This window comes from Lacerta agilis, chromosome 10 (genome assembly GCF_009819535.1).
Source record: "Lacerta agilis isolate rLacAgi1 chromosome 10, rLacAgi1.pri, whole genome shotgun sequence".
Taxonomy (NCBI): Eukaryota; Metazoa; Chordata; class Lepidosauria; order Squamata; family Lacertidae; genus Lacerta; species Lacerta agilis.
The window spans coordinates 63713111-63735821 of record NC_046321.1 but is presented as its reverse complement, the minus strand read 5'-3'; the positions used below and the strand labels follow the sequence as shown (position 1 = coordinate 63735821).

Genomic DNA, 22711 nt, shown 5'->3' with positions numbered 1-22711 from the left:
GGTGACATTTTTAAGTGAACCCCAATCCCAAGTGATTGTATTGTATTTACAACTGAGACAAAATGAGGTAACAGAAGCACTCAAGTTGATGCTGCGTGAAGCAAAGAGAGAAAAGTTTCCCAAAGGTAACCTTCCTTCAAAAGCTAATAAAAACGCTTCACCTATTTCTTACAAACATATAAATTATTTTATTTACAAAGCCATGTTACAAAAAATAATAATAATAATAATAAAGCAAAAACAAAATGAAACCCCAAAACAAAAGAAATACAATCGCTCACTAGAGAATATCTCCAGGCCTGGTGTTGAACTGTGGCAGTATCAGTCAGATACATGTTTGTTCTTTTTTTTCCAAAACTGTAAGCCATAAAGTTTTATTATTTACACCTTACTTCCGACACAATTTTCACAAGCATGGAATGGGCTCTTTCTGATACTGCTAATACATAAAAGGTGCAGAACAAAGAATGAAAATACTTAGTGTTACAAAATATGGGTTTGTAGAAAAGAAACTGACTGTACACATATGGCATTTTCTTTTAGAATGATTGGACATGCTTTCTTCAAAAGTCTTCTGGAAAAAGATTCTAAAATCTGTAGTAGGAAAGCACAATACAGGAGGTGCAAAGTCATTTCTGTGCAACAGTTAATATTCCCCATGACTGACCAGCTATGCAAAACCCACAGAGTTTTGTTAAAGTGCCATGGGCCAACAGCATAACAAAATATAAGGTGTAAATAGAAAATTTTCTTTTTTTCTTTCAAACAATAGTTCACTGAGAATCAGCAGTAATAGAATATGCTGTATAAACTATTCTCTACAAAGGTTGATCAGCACTATGTACAATTGTTAACATTGATACAAAAGAAGGCATACAAGTTATCCAAGTCGCTTTTGTTTTGTTTTTTAATATGGCTGAAGGGCCTATGCATTGCGTATGTGAAACAACCAAAGCTTCTGAGCCTCTATTGCTGGAAACGAATCACAAAGTCTTCAGACAAAGGTGGGAGGAAGAAGAAAGAAAAGCAACTGTTGAATGAGTGCTACACTAATAATACATTATAGGCTGGTCCAGTTCAAATCCATTTTTAAAATAAAAAAACTGCATTTCACTTTTCAGGCTGGACATTTTAGCACGTATAAAATCAATTGGTGATTTTTTTTTTAAATGCAGGGGATAAAAAAAGTAGGAGGTTTTTACTTGGTTTCCAAAATGCTTTCAGACCGATGCCACTGAAAATAAAAGGATAAGCAGCAAAGAACACTCTCCCCAGTCCAGCTTCTTACATAACAGGTGCATGTTAAGAGCTAAGGAATTCTTAACACGGCTGAATTGTTCCTTCGGTCACTCAGTGGCATTAATTCTCAGAAGCAGCCACAGAATCTCACCATCCCCGTTTCCCCTCTAGAAGTAGAAAACAGCAGTTCACTTATCAGATGGTGTTTTCTTACTGAGATTTTAAAACTCCTGCAGTTATACAACACAAAATAAATTAGTTTTTTTTTAATAAAAAAGTCAACAAGGCTCTGTTCCTACAACTGAAGACAAAAATTGTGCAAAAATAACAAAGATATGTACACTTTTTTCAGTCTGAAGAAATGTACAATAAAACCAAAACTCAAAAGTACATGAAAAATATAAGCATTGCTTAAAACTTTCCTAAGTTTCATATTGTTCATGAAACTATTCCTGTCACTTCCCAAATATAGCAAAACATAAATTACAAAATTAACACTATAAAATTTTACTTTTAAGAATATCTTCTAATTTCCCCCCAAAGGGCCTAGCCATGTTTACAATTGTTAAACATTGTATAAGCTTTAAAAATTTCCTTAAGCCTTCCTCCCCCCCCAAAAAGTAAGCTTCTTCCTACCCCCTTGAGATGTAAATAAACCAGCATTTAAGTGCACTTTTAACACTGTAGAAATAAAAATTAACTGCTCTGTAGTAATTTTGCAGTACCGTAGTATTATTAAGTTCCTGATTTCAAAATCTACCTTTATTTTTATTTTTAAAGCAGTAATTCCTGTAAAACATTGTCAGTGCAATTCTAACTGATACAAGTTCAGTATGCTCAGCTCCTGTCTTTTCAAAGAACGAATTGTTTCATTAAAGAAAACAGTAGTATAGATTCTTTGTGGCCCTCCATCTACAAGTGAGGAAATTTTCACATGGCGCTCCTATTAATCTCACTGGGAACAAAATGATTGAACACTTAAGTACATTGAGCAGATTAGGAATACCATAATCAACAAGAGGTGCTGCACACTGAAACCACTGAACGACGTCAGTGAAACTTCTGGCCACACAATTGTTATCTACTGCTGAGAAATGCACTAGGACAATAATAAATAATAAATACAGAAGTTACTGTAAATTTTAAACAATGAAGGGGTGTTTTAAATATAATATAACCACACATTGCATTATTTCGGAATGTTCACCGCTGTCATTTGTTGCAAGAAACAAAAAGGGGGAAATGCAACAATTTGCTTTTAAAAGCTTGAATCCGAATCAAACCAGATTGCACAGATCAGAGGCCGATGTTTATTGAGGAACTGAAATATGCCACAGTTTTATGTAGATTTAAAAACATTTTTAAAAAACCCACCAAAAATTTTAAGTAAATTTAATCTGCAGGAGACAGAAAATAAAATATGAAACCAGAGCAGGGCTGCTAAAACAAGAGAGATTATAGGCTGGTTGCTTTTCCTTGTTATGGAAGAGTCCTTATCCTACCAGTCCGGTTTAACGTCTTCTGAAAGAGAGATAAAAGTTGAATGTAAAACAATGCAACATTTTGCTCCACTACATGAACTTAATTAACTACAAACCCCCAAATTTGGGATACCCTCCAAACTGGTGCCAAAGTTTTGTAGTCCTTTTGCAGCACGAACCCCACATTTTGCAGCAACCCACTAAACTGAGTAATTCATGCTCAAACCAGAGGTCATAGGTATCACCCCCGAACCCAACATACTTCCAGTTTACAGAACCTTCCTGACAGTTAGCTAGGCAGAATTCTGACTTGCCAGACAGCGATGAGTGGCTTTTTAGAAACCTGCATTAAATTATTACAGTACTTACAATGCTATAAATGTGTGCAGTGGCGGAGGAAGCCTCTTTGCCGCCTGGGGCGGCGGAGCGGAGGCACCTCCCTGGGGGCGGGGCGTCACAACGCACGTCGGATACACTGCACATGCCTGGAATTTCCGGGCATGCGTAGTGCATCCGGGCCGGCGCTGCTGCTCCCGTGGCGAGCGAGTGGCAGGTTGTGGGGCTGCCCCGTCCATGCTTCTTTACGGACGGGGTAGCCCCACAACCCGCCCCTCGTTCACCAGCTCGTGGGGCTGCCCTGTCCGTAAAGCAGCATGGACGGGGTGTCAGGCGGCGGGGGAGGGGCCGGGGAGTGTCACCCCCCCTCCCCTGGGACACAGGGCGGACCGCCCCCTACGCCCCACCCTTCCTACACCACTGAATTTGTGCAGCAAGATTAGCTTCGGTAGTTTATATTAAAATCACTGGTCAACAAACTGGTTATATAACCACTTCAGTAAAATTTATAAGCTGCAACTCACTTGTTTGTTGTGCACTGGGTTCGGTGTACTTGAAGAACTGGACTGAGACAAAGCTACACTGCTATTTTTTCCAATCTGTAAGGTACAAACGGTATTCAGAAGGCAAGATGCAGAAACCATATACAGGTGAAACTCGAAAAATTAGAGTATCGTGGAAACGTCCATTTATGTAAGCAACTGTTTTCATTAGCTACTGGAGTTTAATATATGAGATAGACTCATGACATGCAAAGTGAGGTATGTCAAGCCTTTGTTGTAATTGTGATGTTTATGGCGTGCAGCTGATGAAAACCCCAAAGTTGAAATTGTTAATTTGGGGTTCTCATCAGCTGTACACCATAATCATCACAATTATAACAAATAAAGGCTTGACATCTCTCGCTTTGCATGTCATGAGTCTCATATATTAGTTTCACCTTTTAAATTGAATTACTGAAAGAAACGAACCTTTCCACGATATTCTAATTTTTCGAGTTTCACCTGTAGAACTGCCATAAAAGCAAGCGTACTCTCAAAATCTTTTGCTTCACTTAACTCAGGGATCAGCAAACTTTTTCAGCAGGGGGCTGGTCCACTGTCCCTCAGACCTTGTGGGGGGGGGCGGACTATATTTTTTTTTGGGGGGGGATAATAACCCAGAGATGCATTTTAAATAAAAGGACACATTCTACTCATGTAAAAACACGCTGATTCCCAGACCGACTGCGGGCCGGATTTAAAAGGCGATTGGGCCGGATCCGGCCCCCGGGCCTTAGTTTGCCTACCCATGATTTAACTCCCTATTAACATGCTCTTAAAAGCAATATGGAACACGTGGCTCTCGTTTTCAGTAATATATCATGCAGATGTCAGGCTATCCTGGGAAATATTTGTGGCTGACCGTTGAGTAACCGTGGTATAAGAAACCAGAAAGTTGCCTCTGAAGCCAGGAGCGGAACGGGAGATGCAACCTTTGTTGAACCTCACTGCTCACTCGCAGGCCAACAGAGGCTGGCTGGAGTTGTGCATTACATTTGGACAGAATGCTGACTGGGTGCTCCCACAGCTGTTCGCCACTGCAGGCGTCCTAATACAACCGCCAGACTGCTTTGCCCCTGCCAAGTCATGGAAGCAAGACCCGACAGACTCGCGAAACCCTTACCTGCCGAGAGATGGAGCTGTTTGGAGTATCTGGCACCGTAGAAATAAGGTTGGCAGTGCTCTTTTTGTGAACGCTATTCATACCAGGCATTTTAGTGATTTTACAGGCTTTGCTACTAGAACTAGAGTTTTTGCGTTTCTTCCCTTCCGATTTGTCAAAACAAAGGGGGAGAGAGGACATGGCATTGTGTGCTGTTAGGGAGTGGTCCCCTGAATGGTGGAGAAGGGAGGGCACAGATAAACCGGAGGAATCAATACTGCTTACTACGATGCTCATGTGTTTCACCGAGTCTGCTGAGCTACTCGATAACGAAGTCCGTCCTCCCGAGGGCTCCGATTTGGCACTGAGTGGGGTTGTTCCATTGTTTGCATTGTGCACAGACAGACTGTTATAGGAAGATGTGGCCTGATAAGAGTTCAAGGTCGAACTAGGGTTCAAGACGCAGTTCTTTTTGTGAGACCCTGAAAAGGAAGAGGAGGGGGACGAGGAAGTCTGCAAAGATAGCGAGGAAGAAGAAGAGGGCGGCCTCTTCTTTTTGTTACTAGAAGGCTCATCGCCGCGGCACGAGACATCTCTGACTTTTGAGGATTTGCTGGTTTTCGTTTTGGATGGCTTGTGGGATGGGGGAGGGATAACCGCTGGCACAGGTGACGTGGCCGACGGGGTCTTAAATGCCGAGTCTATAATACTCAGGCTGGCAGCCACGTGAGGGAACGCCGTAGTGTGCGACATAATGGAATTTGTATCCGATGCAGTCACAAAAGCCGCGTTGGACAACATGGCAGAAGTCATCAAGTAGGAAGAAGGTATTCTTGAACTGACTGGCGCCGAAGGAATATACACTGCGCTAGGATTGCTGAAAGGTTGCAAAACCGATGCTGGAAAAGGGGTGGAGATATGTGCTGCTGGAGAGGGCATTGGACTGTCCACTGCAGGAGGGATTTTCCTGAAATGGGAAAGAAAAAGAAATACTTTGAGGTTTGGGCACCTCATAACTCAGCTTCGCTACAAGGACTGAGCAACAAACACACACACAAAAATAAGAATTGTTGGGTAGTTTTAATTTACCAGTTCCAATTCATTTACTTCCAGATTCTTGCAACTGGGCCTCCTCTTACTTCACACTGGACTGAGGGTATATGCCACTCAGTCACATATGCTCTCCCACCTTTCCTGCCCAGCCATCTTATGTGAAATTTCCTTCCATTCTTTTCTACTTACCAGTTAATCAGGAACGCTCCTAAACTTAACTTTGATCAATTGAGTTTAATGTGGGTTCTCAAAAAGAAGTAACACCACAGTTGTGCTGGTAGTACTCAAATCATACACATCATTGGGCCTGATCCACTCGAAGTGTCAGAGTAGGTTTCCTAAGCGGTTAAGTCCTATTTCCCCCATTCTCCTGCCGTCACCAGGAGACACTGCAGGGGGTGGGAGATGTTGTTCATGCCTCCCCCAGTCATGTTCAGCACTCCCTCCCTCTGTCAGGCAAGTTCCTTTAATTCACCAGACAATCTACTGCAATCCAAATCACTTCAAATATAGGACTATCATAAACATTAACAACCAATTAGTATTGGGATGTGCAAAGATAACAGTAGACTGTGTATCAAGTCTGGCCCCCAAAGTTCCAACTATTGTATCTTCTCCTTCTCCTCCTTCTCCTTAATTGAATTTATATACCACCCTATGCCCAGAGGTCATCAGTAAATTACCACTAAAGAACAAGTGAGCCATGTTCCTTCAGGCAAATGTTACAAGTGGCATCATCCAAGTTCAAGAGAGCGCAAATGGCAATCACAACCCCAGTCTTCGGAAGTTCGCAGAGTTTGCTTTTAACGGCCTGTGAGGGTCACACAGCGAACGACGAAGGGGCACGAGATCTTCCGACAGTTTTCTATCCTATGGTCACAGTGGAGGCTTCTTCATTTAGCCAACAAGACAAATAGCCTCTGAAAGCCCTTATGAATTTGTATAAATCCCTTTAAAGCCATCACTGCCAGTGGATATCACCACAGATTGTAGCAAAGACACTGAATGCACTGTGCAGAATCCTTCTTGGGGGGGGGGGGCTGCCCTGAATCTGTCAGGCCAATCAAGCTAGTTGAGTATAGAACTTCTCTTGATCCACTTCTGAATACTATCCATAATGGTATAAACCTGTTGTGTCTCTCATTCACATTTTTCCCTGGTTAAAACAAAGCAAAACTAAACTCCAAACATTCTAACCTTTCCCCATGAGAAGGGTCCTCTAAACCTCTCGATTGTTTCCGCACCTTTTCTACCTCTACAGTCGTGTGTCGTCAGAATTGAGAGTTAACACTAAATACACAGTACAGTAATTCTGGCAAATGAACCACCATAGCCGCTAGACTCTAGAGGGCCTGAAAATTTGTGTCCTGGGCTTTTTAGACTTGTCTATCCATGCACTGGGACACGGATGGCGCTGTGGTCAAAACCACAGAGTCTAGGGCTTGCCGATCAGAAGGTCGGCAGTTCGAATCCCTGAAATGGGGTGAACTCCCATTGTTCGGTCCCAGCTCCTGCCCACCTAGCAGTTTGAAAGCACGTCAAAGTGCAAGTAGGTAAATAGGTACTGCTCCAGCGGGAAGGTAAATGGTGTTTCCATGCACTGCTCTGGTTCGCCAGAAGCGGCTTAGTCATGCTGGCCACATGATTGTCTAAGGACAAACGCCGACTCCCTCGGCCTATAGAGCGAGATGGGCGACGCAACCCAAGAGTCGGACACGACTGGACCTAACAGTCAGGGGTCCCTTTACCCACCCATGCACTATCTGAAACCAAAGGGGCCATAAGAGCCAACATCTAGGGACCAAGGTCCCTTTAGCCCCTCCCCCAAAATAAAGTATTTGAGGGGGCTGCCCCCCCAAAGTTGATGGGCATTGCTATTCAAAATGGGTGCATGCACTGTGTGTTGTGATCAATTATGCAGCACGGGGCTTACCTCCTTTCCCACCCCCCAATACCCCTTTGAGGTGCCAGATGTGAAATACATTGGCATTATTTTCTGCTCTTATACCCTGCTATTAGACCTGCAGGGCAACGTGAAAGCAGAAGCTGTTTACTTACCTCCACATCTGTGAGTTTAAGTGTCTTTCTACCATGGAATTCAGTGCTAGTCGAAAACGATCCCATCTTCTATCAAATACATAGTAACCTCTTCCCATCAAATGACTTCCAAATGAACAAAACTGGAAAGGATAAAGGAGGGAAAAGATATAGGGGTCTTGCAAAAATCAAAGGATGCTGCTGATCAATACATTGACTACAGAAGTTTAAAAATGATAACTAAATAGTGATTAGCCTGGTATCTATTTGAGTCTAGTGAAAATAATTGCATTAGTAAATACCTTTGGCTTTCTCCTTTTACCCCAAAACTTGATTTCATTTTCAGGTGATTTGGATGTACTATATCACTTTTGGTATTTGTAACTAACACCCCTAAATTTATGCTGCTGTAAAAAAATAATGATTGCAGTCTCTGGCTTGCTGTGCATGCATACTCAGTAAGATGCAAGTCATCACAAAACACAACATAGATGGGAGAAGCCACAAATTACATAAACATTTGCATTTGCAAAAGCTACAGCCTTAAATATATAATTTTAGAGGATGTTATTAGCTTTATAATAGCTATTATGTTTCTTTCACTCCTAGGTCATCTACCTGGTAAAAAAGTATAATCTACTACTAGATTAAATGAGACAAGGCATCTCACACAAATACGCTAAAACAAAAGATATTCGTGAAATCAGAAGAGCTTCAAGGTATACTATAGGGAGCCAAGATTGCAAATTAGTTAAGGATCTTTGGACTTACTGTGAAATCATTCTTCTAAATCAGGCATAGGCAAACTTGGGCCTCCAGATGTTTTGGGACTACAACTCCCATCATCCCTAGCTAACAGGACCAGTGGTGAGGGATGATGGGAGTTGTAGCCCCAAAACATCTGGAGGCCCAAGTTTGCCTATGCCTGTTCTAAATACATCTAAAGATGACCTCAGGTGGGACTTGAGTTCCACATAGTGGTTGAAGTCAGGAAGTGGTGTTCATTTGCAGAAGCTTCTGGGTATCAATTGAACCATATGACCAGTTCTTTTATGACAAGCTACAGAGAATAGAACACAAGACCAGTGGCAATAAGGCAAAAGACATACACCACTGCTCCTGGCTCCGTTTTCCTTCAACCCAGTGGGAGAGATGGGCATCAGATGGGGCCACTGAAATCTCCTCTCCTGAGGCACATTCATGATCCTAAAAGGTGATGCTTCACCAAACCATCCTCAAACTGGGAGGTGGAGGGATCATTTGCATCTACCTTAACCATAGAGGCCAAAACAGGCTTCTGGTTTGGCAAGAGAGCTGTGTGCATCATTTAAGGAAGCACAGGTAATTTTTCCTTTGCTTTTCCCTAATTGCATCAAAACACTTTGCTTGGAGCTAAACAGGAAGTCTGGGGCATGACAGGTCTGCTGGAGACAGAGGAGGAGGAAAGACTGGGGGCACAATCTTCACAAAGGGAAGGGCTACAGTTGTGTAGACTGACATTGGCATACAAAACAAAATTAAAACAAAATTATAAAATTCCTTCCAGTAGCACCTTAGAGACCAACTAAGTTTGTTCTTGGTATGAGCTTTCGTGTGCATGCACACTTCTTCACGAAAGCTCATACCAAGAACAAACTTAGTTGGTCTCTAAGGTGCTACTGGAAGGATTTTTGTTTTTAATTTTTAATTATTATTTTTTTACTATGGCAGACCAACACGGCTACCTACCTGTAAATGGCATACAAAGTTTGAGCAGTGTTGGGCAGGGCAGCTCACCAACTTGGGAAACCTCAGATCAGGGATGGAGAACCTAAGAACTGCCAATATTGTTGAATTCCAACTCCCATCAGCCCAGAAAACATGGTCGGTTGTGACGGGTGATGGAACACCAGCACCTGGAGGTTCACAGGTTCCCAACTCACCCTTGCCTTCAATTATGAATTACAAAGTAAATGAGGACATGCCATGGAAGAGTTGGGTGGAGAAAGTCTGTATGAAGAGAGAGGGCTACTTCTGGAAAAGAACCCAGCACAGGTCATTTAGCCTGGGGAGTAGATTCACTTCCCAACAGCCTTGCCTCTGTACTTTGGTGAATGCCTGGGGTGGGGTGCTCAAACAAACCAAGGTTACTGCAGGATCTTGGGTTTGGGTGTAATGGCAAACCATGGTACCAAGCCACAATTCATAAGCAAAGCAATCATGAGTTCAAATTGTGTCTTGTTAAACTGTAAACCACTGTTACTTGCTCAGAGCAGGTTCAAATGTTTAGGCAAATCATACTTAGGTTAAGCAAACCATTGTTTAGCATTACATGCAAATGCAGCCAGTTTGTTAATAAGATGTGTCTTTATATAACGTACATGCTTCTTTCGTAAGTGTATACAGCCAGACATAAATGTCAGCAATGAACGGGGAGATAAAAAGACATACCCCAAGAGGTCGAGGATGGTGTCCGGAATAGTGACAGTCTAACTTCTCAGATTCTTCGGATCCCTCCACTTCACCCTCATCGCTAGATAATCTGCTAGGCAGATCTCCTCCCATAGAAGGCAGAGGCAGTTCTTGAGCATAACCACCATGGTTTGAAGAACCAGTGCTATTTATGCTGTTTGCAGAGGAAGGCCTAAGAGGGTAAAATGACCAACATAGGGTTCAAACTTCACAACTACCTTCCTAGCTAAAAGGAAACCTACAGTAGGACACTGCAACACATACTTACTCCAGAGTAAATGTCACCACACTCAATAAAACGTATTATATCCTCAGCATGTTTATGATGGAAGCCTTATACTGTACAACTAACTCACAACTTACACACCTTTATCTTGTGTGCATTCAGCTTTGCACACTTTGCAAAAACAAGAAAATAAAATAAAAGGGGGTGGGCTTACAGGAATTTTTTTTTTGCAATCTCTCCCACCATTGAAATCATCTTTATATGGTTCAAAATGCCATTAGTATTGAAACATTAAATGCACTACTGCTAGACAGAAAGTCTGGATCGGAAAATAGACATTTCCTACAGAAAAGGAGAAGATATAAAATGCTGCGACATTCGGTGCCCCCGCTACACAGAAAGCACAGAAGCTTTTGAAGTATAGTAGATTTACTATGACATTTATATCAGAAATTTAGAAGGGCTTGAAGTCTGCAGAATTGTGACTTCGGAATGAAACCTGATCCTTTCCTACTTCATTAAAAAGGTGCGACTTCCAAGCCCTGATTGTGGAAAGCAGTTGGAAAACAAGTTCCTGGTTTTCGCTAGAGCGTGAATAGAGACTTATCCCCCGGTCTTTAAAATTTTGCACTGCACGCGAGATATATATATACAAATAAATATGATTTCCATAATTTATCCATGCCACTGAACTTGAGCTTGCTCATTATCATAATTTGGCCTTCCCCTGGGCCCACTGCTTCCTGTGGAAATGCTCACTGAATGCCAGAATCCTGTGCCCAGGCAGGTCACTTACCTAGGAAATGCTGAATTGGGCAGTCTTGATTTTGCAGGCGACGTCCCTTTGGGCTCTTGCCCAGAGTTCACTGATGTTCCTGACAGAGTGTCTTGGACTAGCACAGGCTGGGGCTGATGAGTTTCCCTTATACACTGCGGGTGCTCCTTGTCTTTTGCGACTTCTTTTTCCCGGGATCGAGCTTTGTGTTCAGCTAAGAGAATGTCAAACTGTTTTTTACGGCCTGGAACTGCTCGCCGGTGATTAAGTGAATGAGTCTAAAAATAGGGTAGTTGAAAATTTGGGGTGGGGGGGTGTAAATATAAAAAATCGATTAAAAAATTAATCTAGGAGACAGCTGGAAATATTTGACTGATCATTGATTTTATGACAACACGAAACGGTTCTTCTATACAGGTTAGTTCACCTGTCCTAGGAGGCACATACAGTTTAACGAAACGTTATTCTGGTGATAATAAAACTTTCAATGAAAACACTCTACATATTAGTAGCATAACCAGAGCATTATGGTTTGATTGTGGTTTTAAAAAATAAGGGCGTGAATATAAAAACAGTTAGAATATATTAATCCAGGAAATAGCATAAATTCCATGATGTTATTGTGTAAATTAATTGCAAACCAGACCTGGAAACAGCATTATCTGTACCTTGAACATAAATGTTCAATAGCTTTTCATCTACAGGATTATTTATTATTTATGTCATAAAATTTATACACCAGTTTTTTTTTAAAAAAACCCTCAAAGCAGTTTACAAAGAGAATAAAACCAAACAAACCAAAAAAAAAGAATTCTTTAATTCGTTCAAAACAAAGTTGCAGGAATATTTTCCTTTTGTTTTTAAATTAATGGGTAGAAAGCAGGTGTTCTTGTCTTTACAAAAGGCAATATATCCTAAGGACAAGGGTTCTCAGTTTGGGTGGAGAGGGTCAATCAGTCCAGAATAAGACCTCAATTTTCTTTATTCTGAAAAGGAAGCTGCAATGCTGAAGTCACTCAGCCGCACCCTGACTTTTCCACATTTCTTAAAAGGGAAGGCAAATATTACTATTTTCCCCTACCCCTTTGTAATCTGTTAAATTATGGCCTTAAAAGGGTTATCTTTCGCTAAGGGAGTAAGTTGCCATATATGACAAACAGCTCTCAGGTATGCCTGTGTGTTTCAACCCTTTAATTGGATACCACCAAACTGGATATTCCTGGTCAGATAACGTTGGTCTGGGCTTTGAAGGCATGAGTTTGGGAGCTCCTGCAATGAGACAAGCTCCTTTCTGCCCTCCCCAGTACTGAGAAGAGACAGGGAAATGCTTACTCCACTTAAGGAAATTTTGTTTGGTTCCTCTTGTTGTCTTTGCACTCCAATGCCTGAAACCTGCCATTAATGCCTTGTCAGCCTCACTTACTCCTCCAGCCACCAACACTTCATCCAGCAAACACCTGTGTCTTCAAAGCATCAAGTGCTTAACCCCTATGCATTAGCTATGAAAAGAAAAAAGATAAAGCCTATCCATAAATGAGGACTGCACTACTGCAGAACTATTGTTTTCATTCATTCATTCATTCATTCATTCATTCATTCATATGTTTGGCAATGAATAACCACGGTGCCCAAATCACCCTTTTGATTTAATATGGGGTTGCTCTTGGCCAGGCATCCCCAAATTTCAGCCCTCCAGATGTTTTGGACTACAATTCCCATCACCCCTGACCACCAGTCTTGTTAGCTAGGGATCAAGGGAGTTGTAGGCCAAAACATCTGGAGGGCCGCAGTTTGGGGATGCCTGCTCTTGGCTATTTAAAAATACACGTACTAGAATGACCTTTATGCATTAGTAAAAATGTCAGTCATGTCAAAGCATTATATATATTTAAATCAACAAGAAAACTACCTTGCAGGTGAGTGATCTTGTGCAGGGTTTCTTTGTCTCAGGATCCAATACTCCACAATGTTTATTTGGGTCAAACTCTCTTTCTGTTTGAAAATAATAATTATAATAAAGTGAGAGGGTTTTCTCCTTTTTAAAACAAACAAACAAACACAACCTTAACATGTTTAAAGTTACATGAAACAAAAACTAAATACACTTTAATGTATGCTTGGCAATGATGAGAATAAATTTATAAAGATATTGTGCTTCTCCTTAACACATTCTGATTTTTAGCACACCTACATCAAGGTATGATGCTTGCAGACAACAGATTCACAGACACACAAGTTCACTCTCACACAGAAACTTAACAAGATTCCTATCTAGTTAGTAACAAAGCTAATTTCTCTGTTCCACTGTTGAACTGAAGCCTGAAAACAACCCCACCAGCATCACCTACCCCATAACAGCGGAGCATTTAATGTAGCAAAGGGAACGGCTGGTACAGGCCTGCTTTCCATACTGTTCTTGTGTAAGGGATGGATTTATTAGCACTTCACTAAGCTCAATATGAAACGTAATGAAAGACCTGGAGGGAGGGAGATCGATGGAGGTCACAGGCTTCTTTCTATGGGCGTAGGTGTGCAGAAGAACTCTCATACCTGTTAGAAGGCATGTGAAATTATTCTTTTCCCTCCCCCCCATTTCCTGTGGCTTGGACAAAACAAGCTGCTTGTCCCAACTGCTCTACCAGAAAAGTTATGAGCTACTCATACACTTAGGATCAAAGCAATGGCCAAGCATCCTGTTTTGGTTACGCTTGCCTTGGGCTAGATCAGGGCTGATGACACGAAGCCCACAGGCCACAATCTGGCCTGCTAAGGGTTCTCCATCAGCTCACATGCAGTAGCTTACCTGTTCACTCTTCCATCCCGGCAAAAAGTTTTACAGAGCCAGGCATAGGGAACCTCTAGCTTCCAAATGTTGTTTTACTACAGCTCCCATCAGGAGTGCCAGCTTGGCCCCGTGACTGTGGGTGCCCGGGCCCTTGGATGCCATGCGGTGTGCATGGCCCTGGCACCAAAATTTGTAGGTGCCCGGCTCCTTCATGGGGACTTTTGTCAGTTCCCCAGGGCCCCAGGGAGTTGGCACCTATGGCTCCCATCATCACTGCCTGTACTGGTCAATGGGAGTTGAAGAAATTTAATGTTAGGTAGAGCCATAGGCTCCCCACTTAAGGCCAAGGATTAGACCCAATCTGCACGCACAAAGACATCATCAAACATGAAAAAGTGTTTCACTAATACAAAACAGTGTTTAGATCCTGCCATTTAAATCTATAAACAAAGCACAACGCTAAATGTAAGTCTGTGCCTCCCAAGGCATGCCATTCAAAAACAGAACAGACATGCCCCTTTCTTAATCTGCAAAGGTCAGAGAATTCTGGATCTCTGATCAAAGCATGAGCGGCGAAATTAATGGGATCAGAAGACTTTCCCACAATAAAATGTGTCATTTTTACTATTACATAACAGAGCCAAGAATATGATATGAATTCTCAGGATGGTTCAGAGGATCATTTTCTACCAATTTCCTGCCACTTGTAACTTTTGGCAGACTGCATGCTAAAGGTCTAGCATTAGCTCTTACGAATGGTTGCAAACCCTCCTGAATATGGCATAATTATGCACTAATTACAAAGATCTTTCTTGTGTTTATTTTGTTCTATTTCTCCACCAAGATTTGTTTGTTTGTTTGTTTCGTTTTTAATGTCAGGAGAAAAGCATACACCCTAAGCTTGCTCATTTGGATGCGATTGCAAGCTATCGGTTTGCCCAAAACTGAAGTCGGTGAGGGAACTGGAGTGAATGAGGGACAAAGGGAACATGCAAGCCCAACATGTAATGCCAGATCACAGTTTTGTCATTTAATTGTGCTTCCTTACTAACTATGGCAAACATATGTCCCCCTTTTGCTTTCTGACAGTCTTTAAAATATTCTCCTGCCCTTAATCTTTTCTCGGTTACACATACCCCACTCCTTCCGCCTTTCCTTATATGACTTGCCTGCTGGACCTTCTGTCACCCTCATCACAGAATCCTCTGAACTTTTCCTCTTTGTTGACAATGTTCTTGCATTGTGGCACCTAGTGCGGAACACCATACTCCAATTGAGGACCAGCCAATGCTGAGAAAGAGGATACTATTCATTTACTCCGTATAGCATACCACTCGCAACCTTTACTATCAAACCAACATTGCCTCTTCACTATCATTCCTGGGCAGAGGATGTTATAAAGTGTACTTAAACTGAGAGCACATGGAGAGGTATTCTCAGATGAGTGTTCCCCAATGGGGGTACTCCTCCTGTCTGCCTATTAAAATTTGAGTCTGTAAGATACCCCTGTTTCAAGTGACCTACAGCCATACTTCAACTGGTGGGTCAGGACCCACAACTAAGTCAGGCTAAGAGAAGGTGACTCTCACTGTTGGCGCTAACATACAAACACATGCATGGTAAAAAATTAAGAAGAGACCTCCCCTAATCATGACTGTTGGGGCCAAAAATGAGTGCCAGATCTGTGAAGACTCAACAGTACTGTGCAACTCATAATGAAATCAATAACTCTTCTATAAGGAGGACAAGAAGCTGCTATTATTAGACTAATGCTATGGGGGAAAGTTCGCCTCTTCTTAAAACATCTATAACTATGCTAATACGAATGTGTACGTTCAAATACTATCAGACCGATTACTGTTTAGTATTTCTATATAACGTGCCAAATAACCATTAATGTTCAAATACAATCTTTCAATGTCCTTTTATTGCACAGGCCTGCCCTGCTAAAAGTCAATTCTTTGAGAAAAATAACACTTCCTGGAAAGCTTTTCACTCGTTTCATAGAAGCATCGCAGTGCTGAATGAATGACAAGGGCGCACAGTCTTGAGCCAAATGCACCTGTTGCTGCCTTTGAACTAAACCACTAAAATGAGATAATGAAAACTATACATATACGAAGTAATCCGAATTGTCTGCTAAAAAGACAGCATCCATATTTGTGCATTTCCCATTTATTTGATCTCTCATTAGGAAGTTACCAGTTGGGCATGTCCAATTGCGAAAAGTCACACTGCAACTTTGAAACAACATGCATAGATCCGTAATAGCATGAAGCAGCTGGATAACCAAAGGGATAACTTCCTTCGTACAAGAGCTAGTATTTCAGCACACACAAATTTCTCCAAATTTGTAGTTTCCCTCCTATAATGTTAAGCGCTAATACTTTACTCAGGCATTGTGTACGTTTATCCCCCAACATTTGAACAAAGATGACTTGATTGTTCAGCATTGCTTTCTCACCTCAAGTGTTTCCTAATTCTCATTAATTTTTCTTGCTCACATAACTCTCAATTCTAGACTTGCATCACTGTAAGATTCTATTTTCTGGTCTTCCTATTTCTGACCTTCGTTCTACTCTCAGTTCCTTTCTTCACTTGAACTGATCTGAATATTCTCCCTTTCCCATTCACTGCAGTCTCTCTTGTCTTGATTTACCACTAACTTTCTTGCTTTCAAGCATCTTCATACCTTTGGACCGCTACACTTTTCCTATTTCTCTATCTTCCACCACATTCTCCATTCTCTCATTAACCTTCCTTTTTAAATCTATCCCTTTCCTACGGAGGCCCACTTTATGTTCCTTCCTTTAAACAAAAAAGCAATCTGTTGAAAATAATTGTTTCCTAAGCCTCCCGTGGTTACTCCTTTCCCATCCTCTATTCCTTATCTTTCAAATCTATCACGGCTGTGAGCCCAGAGGCAATGATTATCTTTACTTTTCAAATTTTATGCATTGTCCAGATTTTAAGCAATGAAAACAAACAAAACACATTTTTAACAACCATATTCTTTCCTATATCATGGACCAAATGGAATTGTACAAGCAACATTCCTGCATTAGAAGGCGTTCTATCTTCTGGTCATCATCAGTATACATGAAATGATCTTTACTTCTTAAGTTTTCAGGAGTACAGTAATATGTCAACAGTTAGTAGTTTATACAGTGCATGATTGCCAGCTGAAATGCAATGAGCAAATCTATGTGTCATTACAGCAACCCTTTGTTACAACAAAGGCATGAATATTCACATGAAGGAAATGCTGACCGATGAGACAAGTCAACGACACCTACCTTTATCCAAGAGAGAGGAAGTAGTAGCATTTCTCATTTGTGCAAACCAATTGCTTTTTTTGCTTCTTCAAATTTGGGAACACTGGGTTAGATCCAGAGGTTCCCGCATTCCACTGGGGCAAGTCAATATTAAGATCCAAATCCATTTTATTTAAATACCGCTGACGGGAAGAGCAGCCAACAGCCTCCTTTATGAGATAATCCTGTTTGATTTTTACAGAATTTGTTCCTTAGTTCTCCTACGTTGTATTACGTTTTGCAAAATTAAGAAATAATGCCAGAACACCAATATAAAGTGTGAGGCAAGTTGTGCTTCAGTACTGACTAAACAACTCACGCATAAACAGATTTGACACGTGGGCAGAGATCACCGTTATGTAAATACCGTGTTTCTCCTAAAATAAGACACCGTCTTATATTTTTCCCCCCTCAACAAAACACAGTATGGCTTATTTTCAGGGGATGTCTTATTTTAACCGCGTCGCATCGGTACGCTGCATAGCCACGCCTCTCCAGGCTGTTTTAATGGGAGGTGCCGCGTCACTATGGCTTATTTTCGGGGTATGCATTATTTTCGGGAAACGGCTTATATTTTGCAAATGCGTAGAAATCCTGCTATGGCTTATTTTATGGCTATGTCTTATTTTTAGGAGAAACACGGTAATAGCTACGGCATATAATAAATAAATGGCAACAAATGATGGGATCTCATCAAGTCATGCTACAATGCTACTTACCTGAAACTCTCTTGTAAGACTTGTTACTGTTTTTAGTGCCATTTTGGTGTTTCTTGTCTATTGATGGAGCTATTACGCCTTTGCCATTCAAAATCTTTTCTGGCGATGGTGGCACTGATTTACATGTCAAAGCAGATTTAATTGGAGCAGGTGTGGTGGATGAAGAGGCCGAGGAGGTGGAGCTGGTGGTAGTGGTTGTAGAGTTCATTTTAACATTGGCACCATCTGCCTTCACTAGGTTAGGAATTTTCTCTAGACTGACTACAGGAACAGGAACACTGAAACGCCAAAGAAAAAGTCTTCAAGATGTGTTTTCTGCACCATGAGACATATATATTCTCTCAACTTCCTTCCATGCTTGGTTTCACATTACAGCCACTAACCCTAGAATTAACCTAAAACCGGCAAATTTTGTTATACAGTTTATTAACATGTGAGCACACTATTTTCTTAATGGCCTGTTCTAAACACAAAAATATAAGTGGTGGGAAATATAGATATATTTTTGAAAACATATGCGCACTTGTTTTTTAAAAATGTTTTCTTTTTGATTATTATTATGCCTACTCTTGAAATAGTGTAAATTTATAAGGCTTACTGGCTGTATGGTGCAGGCCTCTATCACAGGGAATAAAAGAAGTCAAAAGAATATTAACATTTTCAAATTTATCATCCAAACTAAAGTGTTTGATAGACAGAAAAGAAGTCTTAAAAGATCTTAATGGCATGCTTTTAAATTTTGTCACAGCATTTTTAATAAATCTAACGGACCCCGAAATAGAGGACCAGAGCGGAAGCCCTGTGCGAAATGATCGGCACCTGTACTTCAGTTCTAAACTGTTGCAAAATGTGGTACTGGGCACAAATTCAGACTCTCAAAATTGTAAGTCCTATGACTACAGAGACCTTTACTCTGTAGGAGACTATGTACACTGATCATATAATATTAACAGATTCAGTGTTTCATTAATTAAAAAAAGTTTCCAGACACTGTAGTGACAAATACATATTTTGAAGTGGAACTGGCAGAAGTATACAAAGCAAGCAAGAAGGACCATTGCACTCAGCTTCAAGTTCTCCTGGCTCCATTATAGTCTTGTTGCTTTATTATATTATTACAATACTTAATTTCACTTTCTGATCTCTGTCATACTCAGAAGCAGTTTTCACACACAACACTAAAAACACATTCAGCATGTGTGCTATTGTTGCTGATACAGGAGAGAAAAGAAAAGAGGAAACTGGCATTTTTTTGAGGTCTTCATTGGAGGCCATTCTTTGGGTGCCCCAGCCTTTACTGGTTAGGCCAGAATTGAAACCTACTGCCCAGCCAATGGAAAACCATGGCATTAGACACTGGCATTGTGAATAATCTGTGTTGATTTCAGTGCCAAATTAAAACTTATTTCAAAGACTTTATAACCAAGGTTTCTAGAAGGCTTTTCTGTTTTATAGTTATCTTGCTGATATTATTATTATTATTATTATTATTATTATTATTATTATTATTATTATTATTTTAATGTATTTTATTTAGAGATATGCTTTAAGTACACTTATGTTAACTGCCTTGCACACTGCCCAGTGAAAAGGGAAAATACAATGAAACAGACACAAACATTTAAAAACCCAGTGTACAGTTTAACCAATACAGATTTTACATCCACGTATGATATGTGGTAAATGTGTCATAAGTCAAAATAGCCTGAATCATCATGAATCACCAGTACATTGAGAAGATCTTTGACTGTCAGAAATATTTCACAATCAAAATTCTGGCCAGTACCTTTTGTAAAATTTCACATTAAAGTTAGGTTGCTGTAAGAAATGTTTAACCTGGTTGCTTTAAGAATTTGAAAAGGGCATTCAATTCCCCCCCCTTTAAAATACCAATTCCTTTTTTTGTTATTGTTTTCAGTACTTCAAAAGTATAAATACAGAGATAGAGATGTAGTCACAGGCAGAACGATAGCATGAAGCTCCATGCCTCTCTTGTCTCATGCATCAATATGCTCTCCTCTGCCTTCAACCCATATTATCTTTCTCCATGTCACGATATGCTATTCTTTCATTCATGGAAGATTTTCTACGTGCAGCATCTGTCCTGTGTTTACCAGTTTTTAAATTTCTCTACAGTTGGAAATGAGGGCTGTTGCTGTTGTCACATGATGGGAGAATATTCACTGTGTTCCAATCTGCGGAATTTTAAAGGAGCCCAACACAGAAAACTTAACAGAAGTGCTGTCAGGCTATCACTGCATATGATGAGGCCCTATTTTATCATATCAACTCGGTTAAACCAGCTCTGGTTGTGTTTTAGCATCCGTTGCTGGGCGCTGGAATTAAATGATAATGGAGTTACTTGCAGAGCTAACTTGTATCAGCAAAGTAAGGTAAAGGTAAAGGGACTTCTGACCGTTAGGTCCAGTCACGGACGACTCTGGGGTTGCGGCGCTCATCTCGCTTTACTGGCCGAGGGAGCTGGCGTACAGCTTCCGGGTCATGTGGGCAGCATGACTAAGACGCTTCTGGCAAACCATACCCTCCAACATTTCTCTAAGGAAAGTAGGGATGTCCTAAGGAAAAGCGGGACATTCTGGGATCCAATCAGAAATCGGGACGGCTTCTGTAAACCAGGGACGTCCCTGGAAAATAGAGACACTTGGAGGGTCTGAACTAGTGCATATCTAATCTAATTCTCACAGACAAAGGACTCGTCCTTTCTACTCTATATGCTACAATTATGATGCATTCAACTTTTGTCCCTTAAGGAAAGAAAACTGTTCAGAAATGGGCCTTGTCAAAGTATTAAAAAGTGCAGTAAAGATACAACAGCCCACACAAAGGCCTGGGGTTGCTCTTCTTCAGATGTTTCCAGAACAGAAATATCAAATGCAATATTGACAAAAAAAAAGTTTTTTTCTAGAGAAAGCCAGAGCAAGATATGGCAATATGCTGCTCTAGGGTTAGAGGCTGTTCTAGATTCCCACTATAAATTAAGGGAGGTTCTATATACTGAAGGCTGCCACAGGAATCCAGGACAAAGGGGACATGATGAATAGGGTCACCACAGCTGTAAAAAATGATATAGTGTATTTGACTTCCTCGTTGAAGTCTTAGTTTTCCAGATCTCAGGAAGTGGAGGCCCTGTTAGAGTTCCTGACAGTGATTTAGCAATGCCTAAGGTTTGTTTTGCAAGAGAGACTTCCATCTGTACATGTGCAGAGACACTAGTATTCAAAGCATGTTTTAACTCTTTTGGCATAAAGTGCTACTAAAAAGCAGCCCCAAAGTGCTGAAAAAACAGGTCCTCATTTAATGGGGGATTTCAAAATCTGCAGCCAATCACACTTAAGAAATGGTTCACTGAAAATGGAAGTCCACATTTACACAGTGTGATCCTAAAGCACGTTATGCAGAAGGAAGTCCCAGTGAGTTCAGAGGGGCTCAGTTCCACATACGAGCACAGAGGGTGGCAGCCTTAATTTTTGAAGATGACGTTCCGTCGCATGCATGGAAATCTGTTGCAGCAGCAGGGCTGCAGGGCTGGTTATAGTCCAGAATGACAGCACAAATATAACGATAAACGAAATAATTGACAGTTTGATGCCAGCGGGTGGCGCTGTGGGTTAAACCACAGAGCCTAGGGCTTGCCGATCAGGTCAGTGGTTCGAATCCCCGCAACGGGGTGAGCTCCCGTTGCTTGGTTCCTGCTCCTGCCAACCTAGCAGTTCGAAAGCATGTCAAAGTGCAAGTAGATAAATAGGTACCGCTCCGGCGAGAAGGTAAACGGTGTTTCCGTGCGCTGCTCTGGTTCACCAGAAGCGGCTTAGTCATGCTGGCCACATGACCCGGAAGCTGTACACCGGCTCCCTTGGCCAATAAAGCGAGATGAGCGCCGCAACCCCAGAGTCATCCGCAACTGGACCTAATGGTCAGGGGTCCCCTTAGCTTTACCTTAAGTGTGGCAGCACTTGCCCAACAACAGGCAGGCACCTGCAGCATTGGCATTGAGGTACCTGCTTAAAACTGACCTGTTCACTTAGACTTTCTTTGAGGGACATTTCAACTATGTTGATAAATTCATTTGAGCTACTAATTTGCAATGTCTTTGTTTTGTGGATATAATCTGATTATTTGTTTTATGTGATTTTGTGGTACACCACAAAAACAGTATGTCCATCTTGTGATTTTCTATTTAGGACACACACACACACACACACACACACACACACAATACTCCAACGCTAGAATAGATCCATTATCCATCCACATATTAAATTTCCTTGCCTGTTTTATAAGAAATATTGAGAAGCAAGAGGAGAACAAACAGTTTTCCAGAACAGCAACTTACCAAGGTTTATCCCTTGATACTTTCGAAGAAAAGACCATGTGCTGTTTGCTAGTGGAGGTAATTAGATTGTCTTTGGGCGTTTTGAATGGCTTTGAGTTGTTATTGACAGGGTTATGGCCGCTGATACAGGATCTCGGTTTCATCTGTATAAATGATGCCCTGGAATTGCAGGGTGGAGAAGCTGGAGATGGGGAAGGCTTACACATTGAACCGTGTCTTCGTTCTAAAGCAGGGAGGAGAAAACGCAGAGACAATGAATAGGCAAGACAATAGCAGCTAGGTAAGAAAAAAAGAAAG

The 22711-nt window shown here is 41.2% G+C and overlaps 1 protein-coding gene across 10 annotated transcripts in view; it reads right to left on the bottom strand.

Annotated features, from left to right (window-relative positions):
• Window positions 1–903: 903 nt before the first annotated feature.
• ATXN7L1 (ataxin 7 like 1) overlaps window positions 904–22711 on the bottom strand; it is a 91781-nt gene continuing 69973 nt past the window's right edge. For 6 of the 10 annotated variants that reach the window (XM_033161419.1, XM_033161421.1, XM_033161423.1 and 3 more), the window contains 9 exons: window positions 22415–22637; window positions 18061–18338; window positions 13152–13234; window positions 11264–11520; window positions 10221–10413; window positions 7812–7933; window positions 4722–5667; window positions 3581–3655; window positions 904–2760 (listed from right to left, as the gene is read on the bottom strand). In XM_033161419.1, the coding sequence (XP_033017310.1) occupies window positions 2719–2760; window positions 3581–3655; window positions 4722–5667; window positions 7812–7933; window positions 10221–10413; window positions 11264–11520; window positions 13152–13234; window positions 18061–18338; window positions 22415–22637 (2219 nt within the window). In that variant the 3' untranslated portion in view covers window positions 904–2718. Of the gene's footprint in view, window positions 2761–3580; window positions 3656–4721; window positions 5668–7811; window positions 7934–10220; window positions 10414–11263; window positions 11521–13151; window positions 13235–18060; window positions 18339–19998; window positions 20248–22414; window positions 22638–22711 lie in introns of those variants that run through there. The other 4 variants (XM_033161417.1, XM_033161420.1, XM_033161426.1 and 1 more) reach the window with 3 other exon arrangements.